The 27,634-nt window shown below is 47.0% G+C and overlaps 1 protein-coding gene across 2 annotated transcripts in view; it reads left to right on the top strand.

Annotated features, from left to right (window-relative positions):
- The window catches only part of MACROD1 (mono-ADP ribosylhydrolase 1), a 326,473-nt gene extending 299,178 nt beyond the window's left edge, over window positions 1-27,295 (top strand). Inside the window, exons 6-11 of one of the 2 annotated variants that reach the window (XM_042439247.1) lie at window positions 20,903-21,024; window positions 23,974-24,004; window positions 24,101-24,174; window positions 25,518-25,599; window positions 25,732-25,756; window positions 27,110-27,295. In XM_042439247.1, the coding sequence (XP_042295181.1) occupies window positions 20,903-21,024; window positions 23,974-24,004; window positions 24,101-24,174; window positions 25,518-25,599; window positions 25,732-25,736 (314 nt within the window). In that variant the 3' untranslated portion in view covers window positions 25,737-25,756; window positions 27,110-27,295. The remainder of the gene's footprint in view (window positions 1-20,902; window positions 21,025-23,973; window positions 24,005-24,100; window positions 24,175-25,517; window positions 25,600-25,731; window positions 25,757-27,109) is intronic. The other variant, XM_042439246.1, reaches the window with a different exon arrangement.
- Window positions 27,296-27,634: the final 339 nt, after the last annotated feature.

The following is a 27,634-nucleotide window of genomic DNA, read 5'->3' as shown; positions in this document are numbered from 1 at the left end:
TTCACACCCTCCCATACACACAGGCATCCAAGGATTCCTAGGCCCTGAATATGGAATGCGTGTGTGTTTCTGTGTCTGAGTCTGTGTGTTGGAGAGCTCACTCCCACCCTTGGAGGTGCATGAACATTGTGCCTCAGGGGGCATCTCTCGGCCTCAGCGCCTGAGACCCTGAGACCGTGCCAGGAATGCTGATTTTTGGAACAGCGTGCGCGGCACACGTCTGCCTCCCCGTCCGCCTCTCCCCTCAAAAATATGGCATTCAAGTCACATCTTAAGCAGGTGCTTAGCATTCAGTCCAGGCGCCAGCGGTTTCCTCCGACAGCAGCTTCAAGAAGTCACCATGGCTGCCTTGCGGGCAAAAGGGAGAGAGCGGAAGGGGGTAGGAGACTGAAGAGGGGTCCTGAGGAATCAGAAGGTGTTGGCCCACACAGAGATGCTATCTGCATCTCAAATGCAAATTGCGCAGCTCAGATGGAGAGCCATGTTCTGCTAACTAACTGTTTAGACTATTGCGGCGCTTTGTGCATAATCCAGCTGCCCTTGAGGACAGTTCAGATTGAAATGCAGCTGCTGGGAGTCTCATGGGGGCATTAGCCGGGAACATTTTGCACAAGAGATTGCACCTAAACATTGGGGAGAACATTTTTGCTGTAAGAGCTGTTCAACAGTGGAACAGATTGCCTCCGAGGGTGGTGGATTCACAGTCTTTGGAGGCCTTTAAACAGAGCTTAGCTAGGCATCTTTCAGGGATGTTTTGGTTGTGCGTTCCTGCATGGTAGGGGGTTGGATTCATGGACCTTGTTTCCAACTCTATGGTTCTAAGCTCTGACAAGCCTTCCCTAGCTACTGATTCATTTTGCGAGCACAGTTTGCAGCACTGTCTCTGATCTTTAAGGCTTCCCAGTGGAATATATACCGTATATACACGAGTAAAAGTTGACCTCATGTATAAGTCTACAGCAGGTTTTGAAGACAAAATTATGGATTTTGATATGACCCGTGGGTAAGTTGAGGGTAAAACTTAGGGCAATGTAACAAAGGATCCAAAGGATGAAGCAAAGGAAAACAATGCCAAAGAATGTACAAAATTCCGTCAGGCATAACTGTTTGCATTGACCCTAAAGGCTGGATGGATGAAAGAGTAGAGGGAGATCAGTGTTTCCAGGACAAATTATGCTCTTTCCTTTCACCAGGGGTTGGTTCCTTTATAAATAAGAATTACAGTATTTACATTGACCTGTGGATAAGTCAACTGAGTTTTTTGGGTCAATTTTTTGACTAAAATTACAGACATATACATGAGTATATACAGTATGTTTACCCAACATTCATTTCATAGAATCATAGAGTTGGAAGAGACCCCAAGGGCCATCAAGTCCAACCCAATTCACCATGCAGGAACTCACAATCAAAGCATCCCTGACAGATGGCCGTCCAGCCTCTATTTAAAAACCTACAAAGAAGGAGACTCCGCCATCTTTTGATGCAGCATCTTCCACTGTCACACAGCTCTTAGTGTCAGGAAGGTCCTCCAAAAACACATTAGTCAGAGGCGGGCACCCAGCCTGGCATGAAATTCAATTACGAGGCAGGTAGGTGGAAATGCAAGAGCCCCCAGGAAAGCAGAAGGGCAGCTCAGAAGCAGATTTGGCAAGGAGTTAAAACGGAGCCTCCTCCCTGGACAGAAAGAGACAGGGCCAATATATTCAGGGCTGAACCTCTGCTGAGATTTCACCGCATTGGGTTTTAAATCCTTAGAATCGTAGAATCCTAGAGTTACAAGAAACCCCAAGAGCCATCCAGTCCAACCCCATTCTGCCATGCAGGAACTCTCAATCAAAGCATCCCTGACAAATGGCCATCCAGCCTTTGTTTAAAGACTTCCAAAGAAGGAGACTCCTCCACTCTCCAAAGGAGTGTGTTCCTCTGTCCAGCAGCTTTTAATGTCAGGAGGTTTTCTTCCTAATGTTGAGGTGGAATCTCTTTTCCTGTAGTTTGCATCCATTGCTCTAGGTAGGTACTGTTCTCTGGAGCTGCAGAAAACAAATGTGCTCCATCTTCAATATGACATCCGTTCAAATATTTAAACAGGGCTGTCATATCTCCTCTTAACCTTCTTTTCCCCAGGCTAAACATATCCAGCTCCCAGGGTTTGATCCCCAACTCAGCCACATAAACCCACTAGATGAACTTGGGCAAGTCAAATTCTCTCAGCATCAGGGGAAGGCGAGGGTAAACCTTGAAAAGAAAATCCCCTGATAGGGTCACTATAAGTCAGAAAGGACTTGAAGGCACGCAACAACAAAGCCACTCCTCTTAGGGCAGTGATGTCCAACTCTGGCCCTCAAGGTGTTTTGGACTTCAGCTCCCAGAAGCCTCAAACATCCTGGCTAATGGTCTGGGATTCTGGGAGCTGAAGTCCAAAACACCTGGAGGGCCAGAGTTTAGACATCATTGTCTTAGGTCATGACTTCTATCTTTCACCATTTTGGTCACTCTCCTCTGGATACGCTCCAGAGTGTTCTTTGGCAAAGAATACTCTGAGGTGACTTTGCCAGTCCCTTCCAGATCCGACTGTTGGGAGTGCTAATATTTTAAAGAGCTGTTTAGAGCCTTTTAGGAGCCGCTCTTAAGTGCAGGCAGGAGCAGGCGATCCCGCTGTTAGCTCTGCACTATGAAAAGCCTCCCCTGCTGTTCTGCAAACCAAACCACTGTCAGGAGCAGGGGGTTAGTCCAGGGAAAGAGATCTCTGGAGCCATTAGCAACCTTTACCTGGCTGGTCACTCCAAAGTGGTGAGGAAGACCTAGTGCGGGATAAAGCCAAGACCCCCAACCAAGACAGAACAAGCCTCTGTCCATCATCATCTCACAGGCCAGGCATCAAACCATCCAACCAGGGTTGCCTCTCTTGACTTGCACATTACAACTATGCACAGGAATGTGCACACAGATGGCAAAAGGCAGGCCAAGTCAAAACCATAGAAAGGCAGGCAGAGACCAGAGGGAAGGAGAGAAGCAGCTGACCATGGGGGGTGCTGGCAGTTGCAGCCCAAAATAAGTGATTTCTCTTCCTAGGACCTTCCCAGGATGCATGGACTACCATAAAATGCCACCCCCCAAAAAACCAGGTGGCCAGAAATGTTGATTGGTTGGTTGAAGTGAGTATTATTTTATGTTTCAACCATACAGGGGAGTGAAGTTGAAGGCTTTCATGGCTGGCATCCATGGTTTTTCCTGGGTTTTTCTGGCCATGAGGCTGTATTCAAGAAGAGTCTATTCCTGACGTTTCGCCAGCATCTGTGGCTGCCATCTTCAGAGAAAGCTGGCATGGAAGAGAGTGGAGTGTGTGTGTGTATGTATATAGTTGGTTGAGAGGAAGCGATTTACATGTTAATCTGTGTATTGTTCTGTTGTTGTTACCGCATACAGTGCAGCTGCGGACAAGACTACTAGGGACCACCAAACGCAGTGTTCAAACACGAATCAAGGAACACAAGAGACACTGCAGACTGGGTCAGCCAGAAAATCAGCAGTAGCAGAACATGTTATAAACCATCTGGGGTATAAAATGCTGTTTGAAAACACTGATATTCTGGACCATGCCAACAACTATCGGGTCAGAATGCACAGGGAAGCCATTCAAACCCATAAACACCTGGACAATTTCACCAGGAAAGAAGAAACCCTGGAAGTAAACAAAGTTTGGCTACCAGACCTGAAAAACACTAAAATCAAGACCCAGCAAGTGCAAATGAAAACCACCCAGGATCAGGGGTTTTTCCAACAAACAATGGATCATTAGTTAAATAGACCCCCTGAGGCCTTGCCATTCAACAATAGAACCATACACAGATTAACATGTAAATGGCTTCCTCTCAACCAATAGTATATATACCCCACTGTCTTCCATTACAGCATTCTCTGAAGATGCCAGCCACAGGCGCTGGCAAAATGTCAGAAATAAACTCTTCTTCTTCGTGGTCTCTGCGAATCATACAAATGGGTTGTACTGCGCCTGCGCAGTGCCTTCGGAAACTTCTGGAATCACTAGGCAAAGTACACTTTGCAACATGTTGAAACTTTTTGGCGGTAACCCCGCCCATCCCCTATAAAACCTCCGTTCCCGCTCTTTTCCCCAGTTCCTTTTTTCCGCCGCGTTAGCTGCCATTAGGAACTTCGCTCTTCAGCTAGTTTAGGAATCACTGGAAAATTTGACCTCGGACCGTTTTTTCGACTCTTCTCTGCCTGCCCCACGACTTGTGTTTTCGGCTCACGACTCGGACTGTTAGACCTCGCACTTGCTTGCCCCTCGACCTGTCTCCCTCGCTCGTTGCTGACTCGGACCGCCTGACTTCGCTTTTCGGATCATGCCATCGGTGCCCTTCAAGAAGTGCTCCGTTTGTGGGGGTAAGATTCCCGGCCAGGATCCCCATTCGTCCTGCCTGTTTTGCCTGGGAGAGACGCACGTTCCATCATCTTGCGCTCTCTGTAAATCCCTAACCCCTCAGGCGCGAAAAAATCGGGAGACCAGACTGAAAGCTGCAATATATACTAAGGTCTTCACATCAGGGGCCATGTCTTCGGTGGGGGTTCCCTCTTCTTCTGTGACTCCCTTACCGACCGTCGCCGAAGCTCCAATCCAAGAGCCATCGGATGACCCATCGGCGCTCACTGTTGTCCTGGACCCCTTGGAGCAGGGCCCGTCGGGAGAAGTCCCTCGGCCCTCGAAAAAGGACAAAAAACATAAGAAGGGGCCCAAGGAGGGCCGCGATACCGCTAAGGACTCGAGCTCCCATAAGGGTTCTGCCTCGAGCTCCTCTGTCCCGAAGGCACCCACTTCCTCCACCTCGAAGTCGGGTTCTGCTCCGGGCTCTTCGGCTGCCAAGGCCTTGACACCCTCCGATTCCACAAAATCACCGACTAAAAAGGGCACCTCCTCTACATCGAAAAGACCCCGCACCTCCTCTTTCGAGGGAGATCAATCTGCAAAGCGGCGTTACCGAGATGAGCGGGACCCTCCTGCGACCCCCCGCACAGAGGTGCCACATAGTCGCTCGTATCCCGATCAGGAGCGATCAGACACCAACCGGAGGTCACCGGGCGCCGAGGATCGACCATCGGACCCTCGAATGGCATCACGGGCGTCTAGAAACCTGCTTTCCAGGTCCCTCCAATCTGATGACCGCCGCTCCGATCATCGTTTGGAGTCACCACTGAGGTCCAGGACCGCACTCCCAGATCCGGTGTCTCCTGTAAGTTCTAGGGACGACCGTCGCTCGCTCACTCCGATGCCCACCCGTACTCGTCGTGTGGCTTCTCCATCGCCATCTCGAGACAGGGAGCCGGAATACTACTACGATACAGAGACAGACAGATATTACAGGCTGGTCCCTCGAGATGATGAGGACTCTCTGTTTCAACCTCGGGAACGAAGACCCAAGCCAAGGGCTGTTTCCAGGCCCTCCAGGGCATCAACTTTCTCACCCCGCCGGGTGGACCCCTCCTCCAATCTGGAAGTTGTAGAGCTCGAGTCCGACGAGGAAACATCATCCCGAGCCCGTTATCGGCCCAGAGGCGACTCACTATCCTCCAGAGATGACGACTATCAATCCATCTCTCAGGACTTCGCCCAGCCCGGGGCAGTTTCGCCATCGGATGACGTCCGGACCTTTGCAGAGCATGTAATAAAGATGTCTAATGCTCTCGACATTAAGACCTCCCAGGTGGAAGACGAGGCATCTGATCCAATTGAGAGGCGGGTCCACGGCAAACTGCCAACCCCACCGGCGATTCCTCTCCTTCCTTCGTTAGAAAAGTTGGCCAGGCGCTCCTGGGAAGCTCCCTCATCGACTTCATCAAATAATAGGAAAATTGAGTCCCTTTACAGGATTTCTCCAACCACTCCATCGTGGCTGTTTGGACATCCCAAACAAAATTCAGCCATTGTAGAGGGGTCCCAGCGTGCATCGACTCCGAAGGCCTCCCTCATGCCTTCAGACAGAGAGGCAAAAAAGATTGATGCGCTAGCCAAAAAGGCCTACTTCTCGTCAGCTTTGGGCATGCGAGTCGCCAACTACAACGCATGCATGGGAGCATATATCCAATGGCTAATGGAGAAAATCTCCCCCCTGGTGCCAGATCTTCCAGATGACTCTCAGACAATCCTTGCAGAGGTTCGCGATGAGGCCCATTCAATCGGGAGTTGGCTCATCACCTCGGCCAGGCACGCTACCGACTGCTCCGCGAGATCTATGGCGGCTGCCATAGCACTCCGTAGACACGCTTGGCTAAGATCGTCGGACCTGAACCAGAACGCCCGTACGACCATCGAGGACATGCCGTTCGATGAAGAGGGCCTCTTCCATCGCGAGACCGATGAGAAGCTCAACTTCAAATACAGAATGCGAACCGCTGCAAAAAAGCACGGTATGTCCTCCTCTCCCCAGTCATCTGCTCGTAAGCGCTTTACTGCGGTCCGCCAATGGTATGGCCAGGGCCAGAGGCCCTATCAACAAGATCGGCCATTCCAACGCCAGGACCAGTCCAGGCAGCGGTTCCCCTCTCAATCGTATTCCTCCTCGGGCCGCCGGTCGGGGCCTAAGTACAAAAAGAATTATAGGAGGCAAGAGGCAGATCAAAGTAAGAAAAGGTCCTGAAGAGACGCAGCGTACTCCGTCGCTCCCTCTGTTCCGTCTTTTCTTGACAGGCTGAGGCCCTTCACCACCACTTGGGCCTCCGTTACCACCAATTCTTGGGCCCTCACCATCGTCTGTAGGGGTTATGCCCTTGAATTCAAAGAGCTCCCACCAACTGGAGCTTTCCTGTCTACATCCCCCTCAGACACCCTTCTCGACGAAGTACGCACCCTGCTAGCAAAAGGCGCTATCTCTCCCGTCGATCCCGTCGACATACCGAGATGCTTCTTTTCCCGTTATTTTACTGTCCCTAAACCTGATGGAGGTGTCCGGCCCATACTGGACCTTAGGCAATTGAACACTTACCTGTCTTATCGTCGTTTCCGGATGGTAACGCTAGCTTCTATTTTGCCTCTTTTGCAGCAAGACCTGTGGTTTGCAACCATCGACCTAAAGGACGCCTACTTCCATGTAAGCATCCGGGAGTCCCACCGCAGATTCTTGGCCTTCGCTGTCGGGACAGATGCCTACAGATACAACGTCCTCCCCTTCGGCCTGTCTACAGCGCCTCGCACCTTCACCAAGTGCATGGCACCCGTGGTTTCTCATCTCCACCGCCGGGGCATGAGAGTCTTCCCTTACCTAGACGACTGGCTCTTCGTGTCTCCGTCAAGTCAGGAACTCCAACGACACACCTCAGAGGCGCTCAGGCTCTTAAGGGACCTGGGACTAGTGGTCAATCTCGACAAATCTCAGCTGCTCCCCACCAAACAGATAAAATTCATAGGGTCCATCCTCGACTCCACCGACTGTATGGCATACCTACCTCCAGACCGCTTTCGGGCCCTGGCTCAGGCCGTAAACCGCTGCGCCACCCGGAGACGACTACTTGCCAGGGACATCCAAGTAGCCCTCGGACACATGGCGTCGACGACATTCGTTACACCGTGGGCAAGGCTCCGGTCCCGACCTCTACAGTCATGGTTCCTGTCGGTGTTCGACCCAGAAAACGACCTCCCGTCTCGCAGGCTGACCATCCCGAGACCTGTCGCTCGATCTCTCCATTGGTGGCTCGACTCCCGCAACGTGTGCGTTGGCATGCCTTTTTCGCTCCCCCAGCCAGAGCTGGTACTCACCACAGACGCATCCGAAGAAGGATGGGGAGCCCATGTTCGGGACCTGTGGGCCAAGGGCATCTGGTCGTCCGACGAGAGGACACTCCACATCAACGCATTAGAGCTCTTGGCGGTGGAAAAGGCTTTGAAAGCTTTCGAGTCATCTCTACTACGAAAGGTCATCCAGCTCAGGACAGACAACACCACGGTGATGTACTACCTGAACAAACAAGGAGGCACCAGATCTCGCACCTTGCTGGACATCACCCTCCGGATATGGGAATGGTGCATCTCCCGAAACATCATGCTTCAAGCAGTACATCTACCGGGCATCCAGAACTCTCATGCGGACCTGCTCAGCAGGTCCCCGACGTCCTGCCACGAGTGGAGGCTCCATCCAGAGACGGTACACGATCTCTTCACCAGATGGGGAACACCTCAGATGGACTTGTTTGCGACCGTGTACAATTCCCATTGTCCCCAGTTCTGCTCCCGGACGCCGAACGACGGCTCCCTCGGAGATGCGTTCGGGTTCCGATGGTCAGGGATGATGCTCTACGCTTTTCCCCCTTTTCCTCTGATCACCAGGACAGTAGCCAAGATGACTGCAGACGCCGCCGACGCGATCCTGATCACGCCTTGGTGGCCGACACAGCCCTGGTTTCCAAGCCTTCTTCACCTATCTCAAGCCAACTTTCTCCGGCTCGAGCCCAGGCCAGATCTCCTGACAGTCCAGGGAGGACGAGTCCGACACCCGGACATCGAGACCCTTCCCATGGTGGCTTGGAGAATCCGGGCCTAGCACAGAATCCGGGCCTAGCACAGCTGTCAGACCCGGTACGGAGAGTCATTTTAGCAGCCCAGAAGCCAGCCACACAAAAATCCTATGGACTGAAGTGGAGAAAGTTTCTTCAGTTCCTGTCAGACAGACATCTCTCACTAGACCAGGTGACGACGCCGCTGCTCCTGGAATTTTTGATGTCTCTAGTCGATAGTGGACTATGCCTGACATCTGTCAAGTGTTACCTGTCGGCTATCTGTTCCTTTTTTCAACTCGAGGGCAAGCCCTCTTTTTTCAAGGACCCTCTAATTAAAAGATTCCTGAGAGGATGTAATAATTTGCATCCTCAAGTGTCTCCACCGGCCCCAGCCTGGAGCCTCGACGTGGTGCTGGGGGCCCTACAGTCTAAACCTTTCGAGCCCTTGGCCACCACGGACATTAGACTTTTGACCTGGAAGACGGCTTTCTTGGTTGCCATTACCTCTGCCCGCCGTGCGGGCGAACTGTGTGCCTTACGCCGAGACCAGCCCTTCCTGCGATTCCACCTGGACAAGGTGGTTCTCAGAACAGACATTACATTTCTGCCCAAGGTAGTCTCGGCCTTCCACATGTGTCAGGACATTGTTTTACCTACCTTGGCTCCGAACCCGACTACCGACACCGAGAGGACCCTCCATACCCTAGACGTTCGTAGGGCCCTAGCTTTTTACTTAGATAGAACTAAGGAACACAGCCGTTCCAACAGACTGTTCCAGTGCTACTCGGAACCGAGAAAGGGACTTCCAGTGTCGGCTCAGAGACTCTCCAAGTGGATATCCAACACTATTGCTCTCTCCTATGAACTTTTGGGCAGACCTTTACCCACCAGGGTTCGCTCCCATACCACAAGGGCTGTAGCGGCCTCGTCTGCATTTCTGTCCGGGGTCCCTTTAGATGACATCTGTAAGGCCGCTGTATGGTCTCAACCTCTAACCTTTATCAGGCACTATAGGTTGGACACAAGAGCCAAGAGGGATGCTACCTTTGGGAGAACTGTTCTGCTGTCAGGACTACATTGACTATAGCATAACCTGCTGGGCTCAGACAGTGGACAACATGAGACTGGGGCTTGCCTCTTGAGGTGGGAAATGGTTTCCAAAGAGTTTATAAACAAACCATACAACTGCTTTGGTTTTCAATTGTCTTTATTGATAGCATTTATATTGAGTTTTTTCTGGTGTCATGACACTCCCTCCTCCACTGACTTTAGCTCGCTAGTCTCAACCCATTTGTATGATTCGCAGAGACCACGAAGAAGAAGGACAGGTTGCTTACCTGTAACGGTATTTCTTCGAGTGGTCATCTGCGAATACATACAAATCCCGCCCATCCTCCCCTCAGTGTCCTGCTCATATTGGCTCATTCTAATCGCCTTGCGGCGGAAAAATTGCGGAACTGGGGAAAAGAGCGGGAACGGAGGTTTTATAGGGGATGGGCGGGGTTACCGCCAAAAAGTTTCAACATGTTGCAAAGTGTACTTTGCCTAGTGATTCCAGAAGTTTCCGAAGGCACTGCGCAGGCGCAGTACAACCCATTTGTATGTATTCGCAGATGACCACTCGAAGAAATACCGTTACAGGTAAGCAACCTGTCCTTCTAGAACATAGCCTGAAAAACCCACAAAACCCTACAAAAACTAAATAGTTTGCAGTACAGGGAAGGCTTGCAACCTATTTCACAGGTGAACTATGTCTCCCAGATGCTTCTGAAAAAGGAAATTCAAGCCCAGGAGAGCAGGGAAGGGGCAATTGAGAGAGTATGAAGAGGCTGAAGGAGACTTTGGGAACCCAGCTCTGGCCAATGCAAAAAAGCTTTGCCTGCTTTGGTCAGGCCTCACCTGGAATATTGTGTCCAGTTCTGGGCACCACAATTCAAAAAGGATGTTGAGAAAGACTAAAATGGTGAAGGGTCTGGAAACCATTCCTTATGAGTAGAGACTTAGGGAGGTGGGTATGTTTAGCCTGGAGAAGAGACAGTTAAGAGGTGATATGATAGCCCTGTTTGAATATTTGAAGGGATGTTGAGGATGGAGCAAAGCTTGTTTTCTGCTGCTCCAGAGAATAGGATTTGAAGCAATGAATGCAAACTGCATGAAAAGAGATTCCATCTAGACATTAGGAAGGCATACCTGACAGTAAGGGCTGTTTGACAGTGGAACACACTCCCACAAAGAGTGGTGGAGTCTCCTTCTTTGGAGTTCTTTAAGCAGAGGCTGGATGACCATCTGTCAGGGAGGCTTTGATTGAGAGTTCCTGCATGGCAGAATGGGGTTGAACTGGATGGCTCTTGGGGTCTCATCCAACTCTAGGATTCTGTGATTCTAAGGCTGCTTCCATGTTTCTGAAGGAGCAGAGAACACGGGCGTTGGCGCCAACCTGGGCATTCCTGGACTGCCATTTATCATGCTGATATTATAGACTCAGACGGCCAATGCAAAGCATTATTGATCGCTCTGTCACGGGAGAAGGACGGCATGGGGGCAGGCATCAATAAGAGCTGCAGGATGCCAGGTCCTCTGTCCCTCCATAAATCACATCCTCAGGAGTCAATCTACATTTCCCCCTCCCAGCAGAGAAACCACCTCTTTAATAGCAAATGCCAGGTCCCTCTAAATCATTTGGCAGAGGGCAGGAATGGAGGGCTGTCCGCTATTGACAGCTGGGTGAGAAAATCGGACACAGAGCAGCCATAATGGCCAGCTTGGCAAGCGTAAATCACCCCGACAGGGAGCAGGTGGGGTGCCTTATGTTTTGCTACACCAACACAAGCAATTCAGTGCCTCAAGGGTCTCCAATGCCAGCTGGAGCATCTTGGGAGTTGTAGTCTACATAGCTCTGATGGGGTGTCCCCTCTCGACAGGAGTGCACACACTGGACTGTTGCCCCAGTTTGGCACAGTGCGTTTCAGCTGCCCTTTCGTAAACATGCCTTGGGCCAGATTTTTAAATAAATCCTGCTTAGCGCATGGGAGCATTTGGCACTTAAAACTGCTAAGAGAAGGCAGAGCATACTGGATGGTGCGCTAAGGATGGACAACTCTGTCTGTTTCTGGCCTGGGTTGTTTGCACATTTTGTTACCCATAATCTCATTGTGTTCCATTTTTGCATTTTAAGAAATCTCCCGGACGCATCATTTTAGATACTAATGCATATCTACATCTAATCTACATAGGTTATCTAATCGACATAGAGATATAGCCATGTTAGTCTGTGGAATCAGTATGTAGAGAGACCATGTAGCCCCTTTGAGACTAACTGAAAGAAAGAAATTGGCAGCATGAGCTTTCCTAGACTTCAGTCTACTTCCTCAGATGCATTAGGCCTATGAAAGCTCCTGCTGCCAACTTCTTTCTTTCCATTAGTCTCAAAGGGGCTCCAAGATCTCTCTACATACTGAGTGCACAGACTAATACCGCTATATCTTTGAATTCTACCACTATTTAAATGTGTTTGTGTGTGCCCCAAAATATGGGTATATCTCAGTGCATAAGTGAATCTGCTTAGCCTAGCTGTTCCCAACCTGCCCTTGCAGATGTATTAAGACTAGAAGATACCTATCTCCCATCATCTGCAGATAATTTGACTGTCTTCTAGATACGCTGTGCTACAACTCCTTATGCAAAGGGATCTTGTAGCACCTTTGAGACTAACTGAGGAAAAGAAGTCATAGCATAAGCTTTTCGAGACTTGGGTCCAAAACACACTGCAGAAATAATCCAGTTTGAGGCTCCTTGAACTGCCCTGGCTCAATGCTAGGGAATTCAGGGAACTGTAGTTTTGTGAGACATTTAGCCTTCTCTATCAGAGAGCTCTGGTGCCACAATAAACTACAAGTCCCAGGAGTCCCTAGCACTGAGCCAGGGTAGTTAAAGCGGTCTCAAACTGGATTATTTCCGCAGTGTGTTTTGGACCTTGGTCTATTTTCTCAGTGCCCAAGTCTACAAAAGCTTATGCTGCAGCTTATTTTGCTCAGTTAGTCTCAAAGGTGCTATGAGATTCCTTTGCACACTGATATTCCACACTAAAATGGCTACATCTTTGAATTCTAGTGCACCTGTCTCAGAGCATGGTTTCTCGTGGGGCGTGCGGAGAAACTAGGCCCCCCAAATCTGTCTAAAAATACCAGCGTTCATGGATCTGGAAGCCTTTCCCCCCCAGTTCCCGAAGTGCGAGGACTTGGAATGACTCTCTCTCTCTCTCTTTCTCTCTGTTTATTTTGCGGTAAAGAAAAGAGAGAATTTGCATCTCCTCTCAGGGCAATTCCATCTCTTAATGCTCTTATCTTTCGGTTTGTTAGACAGGTCCAGAACAGATTATGGTTTGCTGCGCCTCTGCTTAGTAGATACTTTGGGGGATCTCTTTCTGTTTTTAAATGAGAACCGACACACTTGCCTTCCCCAATCTAGTCTGCAATGGATGTGCTGCAATACAACTCCATCATCCTCTGCCGACAATGAATGGTGGCAATGGGTTTGTACTTGGAGGGTGTTAGCTTTAAGAAGGCTATGTTGAAACCAGTAGACTGTAGTGGTTAGAGCATTGCACTGAGACTTGGGAGATTTAGGTTCTCGTTCCCCTGAACTATGAACTGACTGGGGAGTTTATCCCACAAATATCCTGGGAAAATCACGTAATTACATGAAACAATTTCACACAATGTCCCACCAAACCCGCCATTAAAGTGGTCACAAAGAAGCATCGACGTGCATCTTTTTACTTTCAGTATTTCAGCGACAATGCATTTCCGATATCACTTTATTTGCGCAATTGCGTGTGATAATCATTCATGCAATTACTCACCATTTTTGCTTTATTTGCGGAATGCTTTTAATGCGCTTTAATCTCTCTTTTAATGTTGAAATTAGTACTCAAGCTTTGGTCAGACCTCACCTGGAAGGCTGTGTCCAGTTCTGGGCACCACAATTCAAAAGCATGTTGACAAGTTGGAGCAGGTCCAGAGGAGGGCGACTAAAATGGTAAAAGGTCTGGAAACCATGCCCAATGAAAGTGGTTCTGAATCTTTGGTCCTCTAGGTTTTTGAGACTTCAACCCCCAGAATTCCTGAACAATGAGCATACTGACTGGGACTTCTGGGAACTGAAGTCCAAAACATCTGGAGGTCCAAAGGTTGAGAACCACTGCCTATGAGGAAGGACTTAGGGAGCTAGGGATGTTTAGCCTGGAGAAGAGAAGGTTAAGAGGTGATTATTATTATTATTATTATTAACCTTTATTTATAAAGCGCTGTAAATTTACACAGTGCTGATATGTATTTTGATATGATATGATAGCCCTGTTTAAATACTTAAAGGGATGTCATATTGAGGAGGGAGCAAGCTTGCTTTCTGCTGCTCCAGAGAACAGGATCCAGAGCAATGGACTGAAGATACAGAAAAGGGATTCCAGCTCGACATTAGGAGGAACTTGCTGACAGTAAGGGCTGTTTGACAGTATAGTATAGTATAGTATAGTGGAGTCTCCTTCCTTTGAGGTCTTTACGCAGTGGCTGGATGTCCATCTGTCAGGGATGCTTTGATTGTGAGTTCCTGCATGGCAGAATGGGGTTGGACTGGATGGCCCTTGCGGTCTCTTTCAACTCTACGATTCTACGATTCTAATGGTTTAAAACCCAGTGCGGTGAAATCTGGGCAGAGGACCAGGCCTGAATATATTGGCCCTGTCTCTTTCTGTCCGGGGAGGAGGCTCCATTTTAACTCCTTGCTAAATCTGCTTCTGAGCTGCCTTCCTGCTTTCCTGGGGGCTCTTGCGTTTCCACCTACCTGCCTCGTAATTGAATTTCATGCCAGGCTGGGTGCCCGCCTCTGACTAACCATGTTTTTGGCTGTGGGTTTCTTTTCTCCCTTTCTCTCCCTCACCTTCTTTTTCTCTGCAAGACGGTGAACGGAGCATTTGTTTCCTGTTTTGCTCTACCTTCCATCTTCTTCTGCTGCTGCCAACGCTCTCTCTGGAAGCCATACAGTGGCAGCAATGGCAATCTGTGTGATTAAATCGATTCGCTTGCAAATGGCAGCTCAACGAGACAGATTTTTTAATTGGGATATTCTTTCTCTCTCTCTCTCTCTCTCTCTCTCTCTTTTAATCGCAGCCGCTCTCAAAGCGCAGTGAGCAAGCACAGGTGACAGCACCATTCTCAATGTTTTTCTATCTGCTCCAGATAGAACTAAATTCATGATTAGCGAAAGAAGGGGGGGAAATCCATATTGTGCTGCAAAGAACATAGAGGCTATCTACACCAGCTCTCTCTGTTGTAAATATGTGCACAATACTCAGGGGAAATGGGGAGCATCATAAGAACGTAAGACCGTAAGAAGAGCCCGCCTGGATCGGACCAAAGGCCCATCTTGTCCACACTTTGGACAAGAGTCCAAATGGACACTGAGGGTAGCAATAGCAGCCTCCATCTTGTGTATAAGCTTCCAGTATGGAAGGGAATATGTATGGAGGGAATAAGACCTGGGAAAAGTTACATTTTTGGGTTATAATTCTTAGAAGCCCACAGTAGTATGGCACTTGGGTGATCTAGGATGCAGCCTGGAAGGCCTCATATACCCCACTCTCTTCCATGCCAGCATTCTCTGAAGACACCATTGAAATGTCAGGAATAAACTCTTCTAGAACATGGCCACATAGCCCAAAAAAGCCACAGAAAACTATGGATGCCGGCTGTGAAAGCCTTCGACTTCACGGTAATGATGACAATGGAGCACCTAGACATGGTCATACTTGGTGTGCAGAAGTGGATGGGAATGGGACATTTTCTATTAGGGTTTTTACTCTGGAAGTGGTAACCAAATAAGAAATGTGATGGCGTTAATAGTAAGGAGAGATGTCAGTGCGAAGTCTGACCAAATAAGAAGGCTCCTGGGAAAATCTACCAATATAACCATGAAACTCCCCCACAGAGGCAGATGAGGAATAAATGGAAAGATTTTATACGGGCATCCAGGGTGGCGGAAATCGATCACTAAAACAGTCCTTGTTGATAATCAAAGACAATTGGAACCGCAAAGTAGGAAACAGGTACATCATCGTCCCAAAACACAACAACCTGGTAGACTTTAAAGACCATGCAAAGAACAGATTTAACCAAATCGACAGGGAACCTGAAGAACTCTGGACCCAAACCAGGGTCATTGCCAAGGAAGGATGCAAAAAGATACCAGAGACCAGGCTGAACACCTCACCGAACTATAAATCCTAGGATTCTTCTGTAAGAGAGAGCCATGGCAGTTAAAGTGGTGTGAAACTGCTTTAATTCTGCAGTGTGGCTGCAACCTTAGAAGGACGTTGAGGTGAAAACTGGGGGAAGGACTGTCAGCAATTTAAGAGACGCAGATGACATTTAGTTGCAGAAAATGCCAACGGCTTGGAACAACTGCTGCTGAAAGCTAAGGAAGAAAGTGCAAAAACCAGGTTACAGTTGAATATTCGGAAGACCAAAATTACGACCGCAGGTGATTTACATAACTTTAAAGCAGGTAATTGAGGTATTGAGCTACTTAAAGGTTTCCTATACTTTGGCTAAGTCATCAGCCAAAATGACTCTAGTTGAGAAATGTAGTCTGTAGTCAAGAAATCAGAAAACTAACCGGAGACTTTAGTCAAGAAAACCAAAAGACCAAGACTTGGAAAAACAGCCATGCAGGTAATACATAAATTCCTCAAAGGTAAAGAGATATCATTAAATATCGAAGTCAGAATTATCCAGGCAATAGTATTTTTTGATTTCTGTGTATGGAAGTGAGAGCCAGATGGTGAAGAAAGCTTACAGGAAGAAACTCAACTCATTTGAAAGGTGATGCTGAAGAAGAGTTCTATGGATGCCAAAAATACAAATGGATGGGTCTTAAAATCAAGCCTGAATGCTCATTAAAAGGGAAGGCGACTTAACTGAGACTGTTGTGCTTTAGACTTAACACGAAATAATGTGGACTTGTTGTTGTTGTGTGTCTTCAAGTCGGTTGCGACTTATGGCGGCCCTACGGTGAACCGATCGTAGGGTTTTCTTGGCAAGTTTCTTCCGAGGGGGGTGAGAGTGTGACCTGCCCAAGTGGCTTTCCATAGCCAAGCCAGGATACGAACCCTGGTCTCCCAGGGTCCTAGTCCAGCGCTGTAACCACTACACCAGCATGTTGCAGGCCTCCAAAGGAGCAAGATATAGGGCAGTCCAGTCCTCCGTGCGCCAGAATGTGCCACCTTTGCTTTAGGGGGAAATAAAAAAGAAGAGCAGAATCTGGAGTAATTATATAATAAAGGTCATAGCTTAGATTTTGGAGACGCTGCTTTGGCTTGCGCTTCCTTCGCTGCTACGATTTCATAACTCTCTTGGAAGAACTGAAGGGCTCTCACAGGGCTTTGCATGGCAGAAGGAGAGATTGATCTTGGATGTTAGGAGAAACATCTTGACTGTAAGCGCACTTTGACAGTGAAACCGGTGGCATAGCTCTTAAAAAGGGGCAAAAGGAGGGCACTGCCCTCTCCAAGAAGAACTCTGCCCTTCCGCCGAATTTTCCAACAGTCTTCGCATTGCTAGCGCATAACATAAAACTTCAGTGGGACCTTTAGAAATAAGAGTTTTAGGCATCCAAAGAAAAGAGACATCATGACCAAGGGAATGAGGGCACAAGAGTTCTAGGTGTGAGCCATTTTCAGAGCCTCGCTCTCTCTGTGATACTGGAAATTTGGGGTCTGAAAGAAAATTTCATTAAGGGGACATTTTTATATGGGATAGAATATCTTTTTGTTGTTCAGTGTGGTTAAGTTGAACCCAACTAATGGTGGACCTCATGGATGAGACACCTCCAAGTCCCCCTGTCCTCCGCCACTCAGCTCAGGTCTTGCAAATTCAGGCTTAGAATCATAGTATCCTAGAGTTGGAAGAGACCCCAAGGGCCACCCAGTCCAATCTCATTTTGCCATGCAGGAACTCACCATCAAAGTATCCCCGACAAATGGCCATCCAGCTTTTGTTTAAAAAACCCCAAAGACGACTCCATCATTCTCTGAGGGAGTGTCTTCCACTGTGGAACAGCCCTTACTGTCAGGAAGTTCCTCCTAATGTTGAGCTGGAATCTCTTTTCCTGGAGCTTGCATCCATTGTTCCTGGTCCTATTCTCTGGAGCAGCAGAAAACAAGCTTGCTCCCTCTCCAATATGACACCCCTTCAAATACTTAAACAGGGCTATCCTATCACCTGTTAGCTGTCTCTCCTCCAGGCTAAACATACCCAACCTCTTAAGTCTCTCCTCATAAGGCATGGTTTCCAGACTCTAATATGTGTATTGAATGCTTGTGGTCATAATGGTCATATATGACAATATGTGCATTGTGTCATTTTGTTTATGTACTATTATACTATCCTATATTATTTAATATTGTATACCTGTACTTGGTCAATATAGGGGTTCACCGTGGTTTTCTTTTGATTGACTAATCTCTGGAGCTGCAGACAGTAAGCTTGCTCCATTGTCAAAATGGTATCCCTTCAGATATTTAAACAGGGCTATCATATCACCTCTTAACCTTCTCTTCTCCAGGCTAAACATCCCCAGCTCCCTCAGGCATTCCTAATAAGGGATGGTTCCCAGACCCTTTGCCATTTTGGTGGCCCTCCTCTGGACATGCTCCTGGTCTACAATGATGGAAGGGACGGAGGTTTTCAGGAAGCATCCCTTTTCCACCTTCCCTCCGGCAGACGGCTGCAGCTAGAGGCACTGGGATGATTAACTCGCAGTCGGCCATTTCATCTAGTTCTTCAGCCGCCTGGGTTTTCATTTTTATTAAAATTAAATGTGCCTCGATTCGTACAAAATTTTCTCTCTCTCTAATAAAAACCCAGCAGGACAGTTTCATTACAAGGTCATATAACACATCCACCAGCCATGCTGGCTGGCACTGGTTTGTCCTGGCCACCGCTCTGGGCTCAGGGCCTTCCTCTCTCCTGGAGCTCTGATTGTAGAGGGGCATCCATCCTGTAATGAAACCCCATTGCCCTCGTTTAGGGCACACTGGTGGGCACACAATGGGCAAAGCCCAGTCCCTCTCTCAAGGCTGAGAGTTGGCTCAACAGCACCCTCTGCTGGACCACTCTTGACTTCTCCTGGCCAATTAATCTCACTTTGGGCCAAAACACACTGCGGAAATAATCCACTTTGAGACCGCTTGAACTGCCCTGGCTCAATGCTAGGGGATTTGGGGAACTGCCGTTTGGTGAGACATTGAACCTTCTCTGTCAGAGTGCTGGGGCCACAATAAGCGACAATCCCCAGGATTCCCTAGCACTGAGCCAAGGCAGTCAAAGCGGTCTCAAACTGGATTATTTCTGCAGTGTGTTTTGGACCATTGGCTGGTCCAAAACCGGTGGGGAGGCTCTAATAACTTCAGATCTCAAAAATTATTTTTCCTCCCCACATAACCCTTGTATCTGTATAAACCGTCGAGATTAGAAAGGCAAGGCACCATCAGCCCCAATCGTGAATGCCATTCTTGGAACTGGGCAAATGAAGCTGGCACCAGTAAGTCTGCACCTGACCTTTTACTATTTGCGTTTTCCGCCTGTATATTATTAGGCACCTGCTCCAGGATCCACCACCTTCATGTCTTTAGTGCATGCGCATGGTCAAACATTTAGATACAAAGATTTAGATATAAAACATGCTCAAACATCTGGATATAAAGATATAAACATTTATATCTTTCTAAATAATTATATATAAATAAATATATAAAAATATAAATATATTATTTATGTATAAATATATATTTGTGTGCGTGTGTGTGTGTGTATATATATATATATATTATTTATTTATAAATATATGATTTATATATGATTTATATATATATTAATATATATTATATATAAAATATTATATAAATATATATTTATTTATATTATTTATAAATATTATATATATATATATATAATTTATATCTATATCTATTTATATAGATAGATATAGATAGATAGATAGATAGATAGATAGATAGATAGATAGATATGTGTGTGTGTGCATATGTATATGTATATATGTGTGCACCTGCACACAAAAGCATTAAATGCACTACCACAGTTGTCAAGTTTTAGTTCAAACTGTTAATAAGATTGCAGGGTAGTTCTCCCTCTCCCCAATATAATTTTATTCTTCTTGTTGTTGTGTGCCTTCGAGTCGTTTCTTATGGCGACCCTAAAAGCAAACCCATCATGGGGTTTCCTTGGCACGATTGGTTCAGAGGAGGCTTGCCATTGCTTTGCTCTGAGGCTGAGAGAGTGTGACTTGACCAAGGTTTCATGGCAGGGCTGGGACTCGAACCCTGCTCTCCAGAGTCGCAGTGCAACACTCCAGCCACTACTGTATTCTGTGCTGGGAATACAGTTTTAAATTGGTGGAATATAAACAAGAATGAACAGATATAGCATGGAAAGTACGACTAGGGAACCTATGGCTCTCCAGATGTTCTTAGACTGCAACTCCCATCAGACTTAACCAGTACAGTTAATGGCAAGGAAGCCTGGGAGCTGCAGGGCACCCATTTGCAGCCCTGGTATGAAGCAAGGCCTTCAGAGATACATAGTGTGGGATGCTGCCTCCTAAACTATCCCAGATATGAGAACCATCTCTGAGATGCTGGAGGGTCTGATCCTTGCCATTTGTTTTGGTAGATTTTTGTTTCACAGAATGAAAACAGTATAAACTGACCGAAGACTGCTAACATAAATCATTCCAGGGATATGTTATTTTAAAAGTGTATAACCTCGGCATAATAATAAGAAAGGAACATTACAGAACCTATCGCTGCTCAGCGAGTGCATGGCGAAGTGCGTGTTTTAATAAAATAAATGGAAGATTTCATATGCTGCTGTATCACTTGCGCACTACCTGGGGACCCTTGCGATAGCCATAGGGCAATGTGTTGAAAAGAAGTACAAATTAGCCAGGAGTGTTGAAGAGTTTATAAATGCGTCTGGAGCATTTGGGTTGTTGAAATAACCTCGGTTTTACTTTACTGGCTTTCCGAAGATGTTGTGTTAAAGCAGTGATGCCCCAACGTTGGTCCTCCGGATGTTTTGGGACTTCAGTTCCCAGGGTTCCTGTTGGTCCAGCTGGTTGGGGCTTCTGGGAGTTGAAGTCCAAAACACTTGGGGGCCAAAGTTTGAGAACTACTTTTAAAGGACTCTGTTAAAGAACCCAACAGCTCAGCGCTTGCAAGGCTGTCATTCGACCAGGCGGAGGAATTCTGGAAGTTGTAGTTCACAAATACAGGGCTTTGCTAGGCTCTTGACTTGACCTCTCCTCTCTCTCCTCCTTTCAGTTGTGATCCACACAGTGGGCCCAATTGCCCAAGGAGAACCTAGCGCTACGCAAGAAACCGAACTCGGCAACTGCTACAAAAACAGCCTGAAGCTTGTGGTGGAGAACAAGCTGCGGACTGTGGTGAGTAAGCTGTTATTTGGTGGAAGAGTGCTAAGGCCTGTGAACTTGTGTTACACGGCTATGTGACTTGCAATGCAAGGAATGAATTAATGTGCAGAAAAGGGTTTATTTTTTAAAATGCATACACACACATATACATAGAGTTGGCCCTCCACATTTGTGGCTTTGACTTTTGCAGATTTGATTAATATGTCCTCTCTAGGACTCTCTAGGTCCTCCAGCGCAACTCTGCCAGAAGTTAACCACAGAGTAGTGCTGGAGAACCTAGACGTTCCCAGAGAAGACACCTCTTTAGGCATTTGTAGGTCCTCCAGCATGATTCAATAATCAACTTCTGGCAAATGTTGGCCATAGAGTTGCATTGGAGGACCTGGAGGTTCCTAGAGAAAACACTTATCTAGGCATTTGTAGGTCCTCCAGCGTGATGCTATGATCAACCAGTGCCAGATGTTGACCATAGAGTTTGCACTGGAGGACCTGGAGGTTCTCTTAGATAAAAAGAATAGGGTTTTTTTAATTTGCATTTTTCCACATTCGCGGGGGTCCTTTACCCGTAACTCTAGCAAATGTGGAAGGACCACTATATTATTACAGTCTTCTTCCCAAACCGGCTATGACCTCTGACAAAGCAAGGGCTCTTTCCTTTCCACAGAGTATTTTATTTTAACATTATTTTAATGTTAACTTCATTGGAATAGATAGAAGATGCATATTTTACAAGAAAAGGTCTACAACTAGACGCTGCAGTCGGCTCCTCTTTCTTCTTCCAAAATTCTCATTAATTTCCCATTCCGCTGTTGTTCCTCCATGAAATAGAGGTTCCTCCATGAAAATCAAGCCGTCAAATCAAATACCAATAAAAGGAGCAAATAAAAAGAGGTCAGGCACATTTACAATCAGAACCCGGTCCATGACCATCTCAGATTTTTCACTTTCTTAAAAAGCTATGGCCTTATGGATGTAAGGCAGGGCCTACCAAGATCACAAAAGCCATAAGGGACACTGAGCCAAGTTTCATGTATTTTGGAGTGGCTGGGGAGAGCTTCAGAGTCTCACATCTCTTTGAGGCTGAAACCCCGCATTTAAATAAGTTATAAACACCAAACTGCAAACTGACTCGGGGTGCCTATGCTCATAAAATGACAAGTTGCACAATGATCATAGGCTTGGGAATGAGAAGGAAATGGTGGGGAAACCTGTGATCCTCTAGGATCAGTGGTTCCCAAACTTCAGTCCTGAAGGTGTTTTGGACTTCAGCTCCCAGAAACCCCAGCCAGCTTGGCCAGCAGCCAGGACTTCTGGGGGTTGAGGTCCAAAACATCTGGAGGACCAAAGTTTGGGAATCACTGCTCTAGATTAGAACCATGGGCCCTCCAGATGTTGTCCAACTGCAAATCCCATCCGCATTAGCAAGCGTAGCCAATGGTGAAGAATGCTGAGCGTAGCACTCCAAGAACATCTAGAGGGCTGCAATAGTCCCACCTCTGCTCTAGATGTTCTTGTCCCGGATGCTGGGAGATGAAGTCCAAAACATCTGTAGGAGCAAAGGCTGAGCCATCCTAAGGGCTGTGGATAAATAAGGGCATCTGCAGCAGCTTATGTTTATACAGGCTAATTCTATTTAGCAGTCACTTTTTCTTGAAATTGAAGGGTTTTTATCAATTGGTTGCATTTATAAAAGTACTGTATAAAATTGGTTCCAGACTTTGCAGATTGTAGCACCGATACATGCCACTATCACAAAGACCTGTGGCTAAAGGAAAGAAATCCAGATAGCAGGACCGCAGGCTGCATTTCAAAAGAAGGAACTGGGAAAACCACCCCTGAGTATTCCTTGCCTAGGAAAACCCTATGAAATTCGTAAGTCGACAGGCAACTTGAAGGCGCGCATACATATACATATAGACACACACACACACACACACACACACATATGTAGTTTGTTTATGAGCCACAGCTAACAGCTCAAACTCCATTTTCCAGCACTGTCTTGGAAAAGGTGGCCCTGGCTAGAAAGATTTCCGTCTTCCCCCTCCTTTTGTGAGATTACTGGTGGCACCAAACTGGGCACCGGCAGAGGCAAAATCCTGGGGTGCAACATTTTTGTGCTGTGGAAAGTGTCACAGTTTGGCTAAGATGGGATGGAGTTAGAAGGAAGGGATGCAAAGATGCTGCAGTATTTGTTGTTGTGTACCTTCAAGTCATTTCTGACTTGTGGCAACTCTTGGGTGAGTTTTCTTGTCAAGGTTGTTCAGAGGGGTTATTCCTTTGTCTTCCTCTGTGGCTGAGAGACTGTGACTTGCCCAAAGTCACCCAGTGGGTTTCCATGGCCAAGTGGGGATTCGAACCCTGGTCTCCAGAGCCATAGTCCAGCACTCAAACCACTCTAGCATGTTGGCTCTTGAGTTGCAGTATACACCATACAACCATGCAAATATTGTCCTTTCTCTCTTTGCCCCAAACTCTAGAAGATGCAAGAGCATCTATCTTTCTCCTCCATCGCTTCCAGTCACTCTATGAGAGAGAACTGAGAGAAAGGCCATTTTCTGGAGCACAGAAAATGAAGCAATATAAGGAAAGTGGATTGTGGCTCTAAGAGACCGACTCTTTTAACTCAATTCTGAGCAAACATCATAAAAAGTTCAAGCAGCTTTTAAGCCCTAAAGCCATTCTTAGTGTGCTCAGGCTTTCGTGAAAAAGGCTTGTTCTCGTCTGCCCTCACACTGATGCCCAGAGCATGTGCAGAGGGCATTTCCCATCCTGCTTTCTCCCAGATTTGCTGCAAAAAGACGACAAAACCACTGCAGCTATTGATAGTTGTAGGTGGAATTGCAAGAGTTGTCACTGACTGGAGCCCTGGCCTTGTTAATGTACAAAGTTGAGCCCCAAGAGGCAGGAGCATTGATGCCCATGCAGCTTTCCCCTAACACCCTTTTTCTATTCCCCCAGGCCTTTCCATGCATCTCCACAGGAGTATTTGGTAAGTACAAACGGGGGAAATGGTTCAACCTTTTCCCGTGGGATGGGACAGCGTGACGCCTGTTCTTCAAGACCTTGTCCCTTTTGTTTTTCAAAGGGTACCCCAATGATGCTGCTGCGGAGGCTGTCCTCCAGACGCTGCGCAAGTGGCTAGAAGATAATAAGGACAAGGTGAGGAAAGGCTGGCACTTGGGGTTGGGGATGGTGGGCTAACATGTCTTGACTGCTAAGAGATAGCTTCCCTTTCTCTCCCACCTGACCCTTTTTTTTCCTTTTGCAAGCTGGAGAGTTAGGCATGGGGCAGTTCTATCACCACCACCACCATCTTCATCTTGATCATCATCTATGCCCAACTCCACTGGCATTGTCCTCTCTGCTAGGTGAACCCTTGAAAAGAGGTATCTGTAATGGACTACAGACCAAGCAGAGAAGTGCAAGCATTCGGTTAAACTATGGCAGTGGGCTCCAAACTGTGCCCTTTAAGAGATTTTGGACTTCAGCTCCCAGAAGCCTCAGCTATGATGGCTAATAATCTGGGATTCTGGGAGCTGACGTCCAAACTGAGCTACTAGGTGGTCTGCACGGTCCTCTGGCTGTTGTTGGAATGCCCTACTCAACATATCAAATTCCGAGCGATGCAGGGAGTTGGAGTTCAGGGACATCTAGATGACCATAGCTTCATACCCGTTTCAAGCAAAATAGTTTCAATAGGAATTCAAAGATATACCCATGTTAGTCTGTAGAGTCAGTATATAGCTGTTGGCAGCATGAGTTTTCATGGACTTAAGTCTACTTTTGCAGTACTGAGGAAGTAGGCTTAAGTCTGTGAAAGCCTATGCTGCCAACTTTCCTTTCAGTTTAGTCTCAAAGGTGCCACACCATCATCATACTACAGTAGTTTAAATATGGGGGAATAGGCAGGTGTGAGCATAGCAGTATTCAAAGGACTAAAAACAAGATACTACAAAGTCCTGATGATTTCTGGGCAACACCAGGATTAGGAAGAGAAAGTAGGAAAAAAGCTGGCAGGTAAACACAGATCAAGCCGGGTTGCCATTTGAAGTGTGGCCTGGCCCAGCCACCAGAGAATGGCTTCTCCTAACCAAATGTCTTCTGGAGTATTGGACTACTTACTGTTGCATGAACTAAAACTGGAGATGCCTTCTGTACCTTGAATGGTTGTGTAGAAGGAATTTCAACAGGCGTTGCTTGTTGTACCAGCAGACAAGTGATACCTGAGGAAATTCCCTCTTCTACACAACCATTCAAAGTACAGCATCCATCTCCAGTTCTTACTTTGACAAACCAATACTAGAATACCTCTCCCATCACCACCATCATGATGATGAGGGTTGTAAATCCAACACATTTGGAAGATGCCTGATTCAGAGAGGCTAATCTTTAATAATAATAATAATAATAATAATAATAATAATAATAATAATATTAGTCTTAAGGAAGAAGAAACTCAAAAGGTCATCATTGTTGTTACCACCTGTCTGTTCCTCCAACAGGTGGACCGAATCATCGTCTGTGTCTTCCTGGAGAAGGATGATGAGATCTACAAGGAGAAGCTGCCCCAGTTCTTCCCCATTGGTGAGTCACGCACATCCTCTCCCACTGGTTCAGCCTTCTCTGGACTTCCACATGCTCTTTGGAAAGTGTTGTCAAAGCGAGAGGGAAAACACAGTTGTGGAGATCCTCACCTCTTACTCCTCTTGTTTTCAGCTTGAGCCACACTTGCTCTGCAGGGGTAAGAGCTGCCCAGCATGTTTGCAGCGTAAAGCAGGGTGCCTGCATGCTCTGCATTTGCAACAGCCACTGCTATTAACCTGTTACTCATTTGTTAAATCCTGTTTTACTCAGAGCCCAAATACACAATAGGTAAGGGATCCGCGATAGGTTCTTTGGACGGTTTCCCTTTTTCATTTGGAAAAAGCTACAGAGGGTTCCATTTTGGAACAGAGCAGTAGCTCAGGACAGAGAAAGAACTGCACCTTCTTCTTTATGTATTTCCCCCAAATGCTCTCTCAACAGTGGTATAATTCAAAGATATAGCCATGTTAGTCAGTAGAATCAGTAAGTAAAGGGATCTTGTAGCACCTTTGAGACTGTTAGGCTCAAAGGTGCTACACGATCTCTCTATGTACTCTCTCAACCCACATTTTTGAAGCTACTATTAGACTTCTTTTGGAGAGGGTGAAGAATAAGGCCAAAATATACATTTGTGTTTTGGGGGGGGGGGCATGTGGCCATGTCCTGGAAGAATGTATTCCTGATGTTTTGCCTGCAATCTGAAAATGCCAGCTACAGATGCAGGCAAAACATCAGGAGTAAATTCCTCCAGAACATGGCCACATAGCCCCCAAAACCTACAAAAAACTATGGATGCCAGCTGTGAAAGCCTTTGACTTCACAAAATACACATTACTGTATGTTTCACCAAGAGGAGGTTGTGCCAGCTGACAAAGGGGACTGGACCACACTATAGCCAGGACTCTTGCATTCTCTCCACAAACTCAGGAACAGACTGGATTTGAGAATGAGGTTGAATGAAGAGGCAAGGATTTGCAGCCCTGGAAAGCGAGGTATGGATTCGCTTTAGTTTAGTTATGGAGAGAATGTTTTTGTAGAGAAAGCAGAGGCAAAGCATGAGAAGGTGGTGGTCAGGCTATTATCTTACAAGCAAAAGGAATGGAGAGGGGAAGCTGAAGGAATTCCCTAGGGAAGATAGCTGCCAAGCTCTTAGCAGGAACCAGGAATTACTGAATGCCACTGAGATGGCATGAGAAATATATTCCCAGTGTTAGTGTTGGCTGGTGAGAGGAAAGGAGAGCGGACTGCCATCCTCTGCACTAACAAAAGGCTTCCAAGTGATTTGATGCTTGTTTCCTTGAGATAACCAGCTTCCTCTTTTCCACTGCTGAGGATTGGAAGCATTCTTTTCTGCACCATGGTCTTTTTCAGCATTATTCCCACCCTCTGCACACACAAGGAAGAACCCACACATCTTATATCCAGTATTAGTCTTGGTCAGAAGGCATCCTGAGAGTGCCAGGCAGCCTCTGCCCAAGGCTTCTGACATTTGCCTTTCTCTTCCCACCAGATGCTGATGTGGGACCTCTGCCTTCACGTCTCTGAGCTTATTTCATGCCAGCTCTCCCACCCGCGCAAAACAAGGCGCTGGAGAACACCTTGGGCACACTGAGGCAGCAGAGTGAAAACTGGAAGAACAACAGATGCTACAACGTCCAGAAATGGATGTATTCTGGAATAAAACATGCAAGCACAACTCTTGTTTGTGACATCTGATTAAAAGTGGTGGGACTTAGGAAAAAAACCACACACGGTATCTGAAACATTGCAATTGGTGGTCACCCTTGGCATTGGTGCCTTTGCAGGAAATGCTAGGAGAACACAGTATTTGGAGTGGGAGAACCTAAGGTGGGGGGTAACCACATAGCATGACTAAGACACTTAGTTATTATTATTAGCACCACAGCAAAGTCCAGAGAGACAGACTGACTGACAGCGAAGGCCATGCTGCGATGGTGCCGCAACAGCGAGGTACGGAAGGATTCCTCCGGTCCTCACTGTTGTGGTGCCACTGCAGCGCAGTCCTCCAGAACTG

This window comes from Sceloporus undulatus, chromosome 9 (assembly GCF_019175285.1).
Source record: "Sceloporus undulatus isolate JIND9_A2432 ecotype Alabama chromosome 9, SceUnd_v1.1, whole genome shotgun sequence".
NCBI classification, from domain to species: Eukaryota; Metazoa; Chordata; class Lepidosauria; order Squamata; family Phrynosomatidae; genus Sceloporus; species Sceloporus undulatus.
The sequence above is the reverse complement of the archived record's forward strand: the minus strand, read 5'-3'. Positions and strand labels throughout refer to the sequence as shown.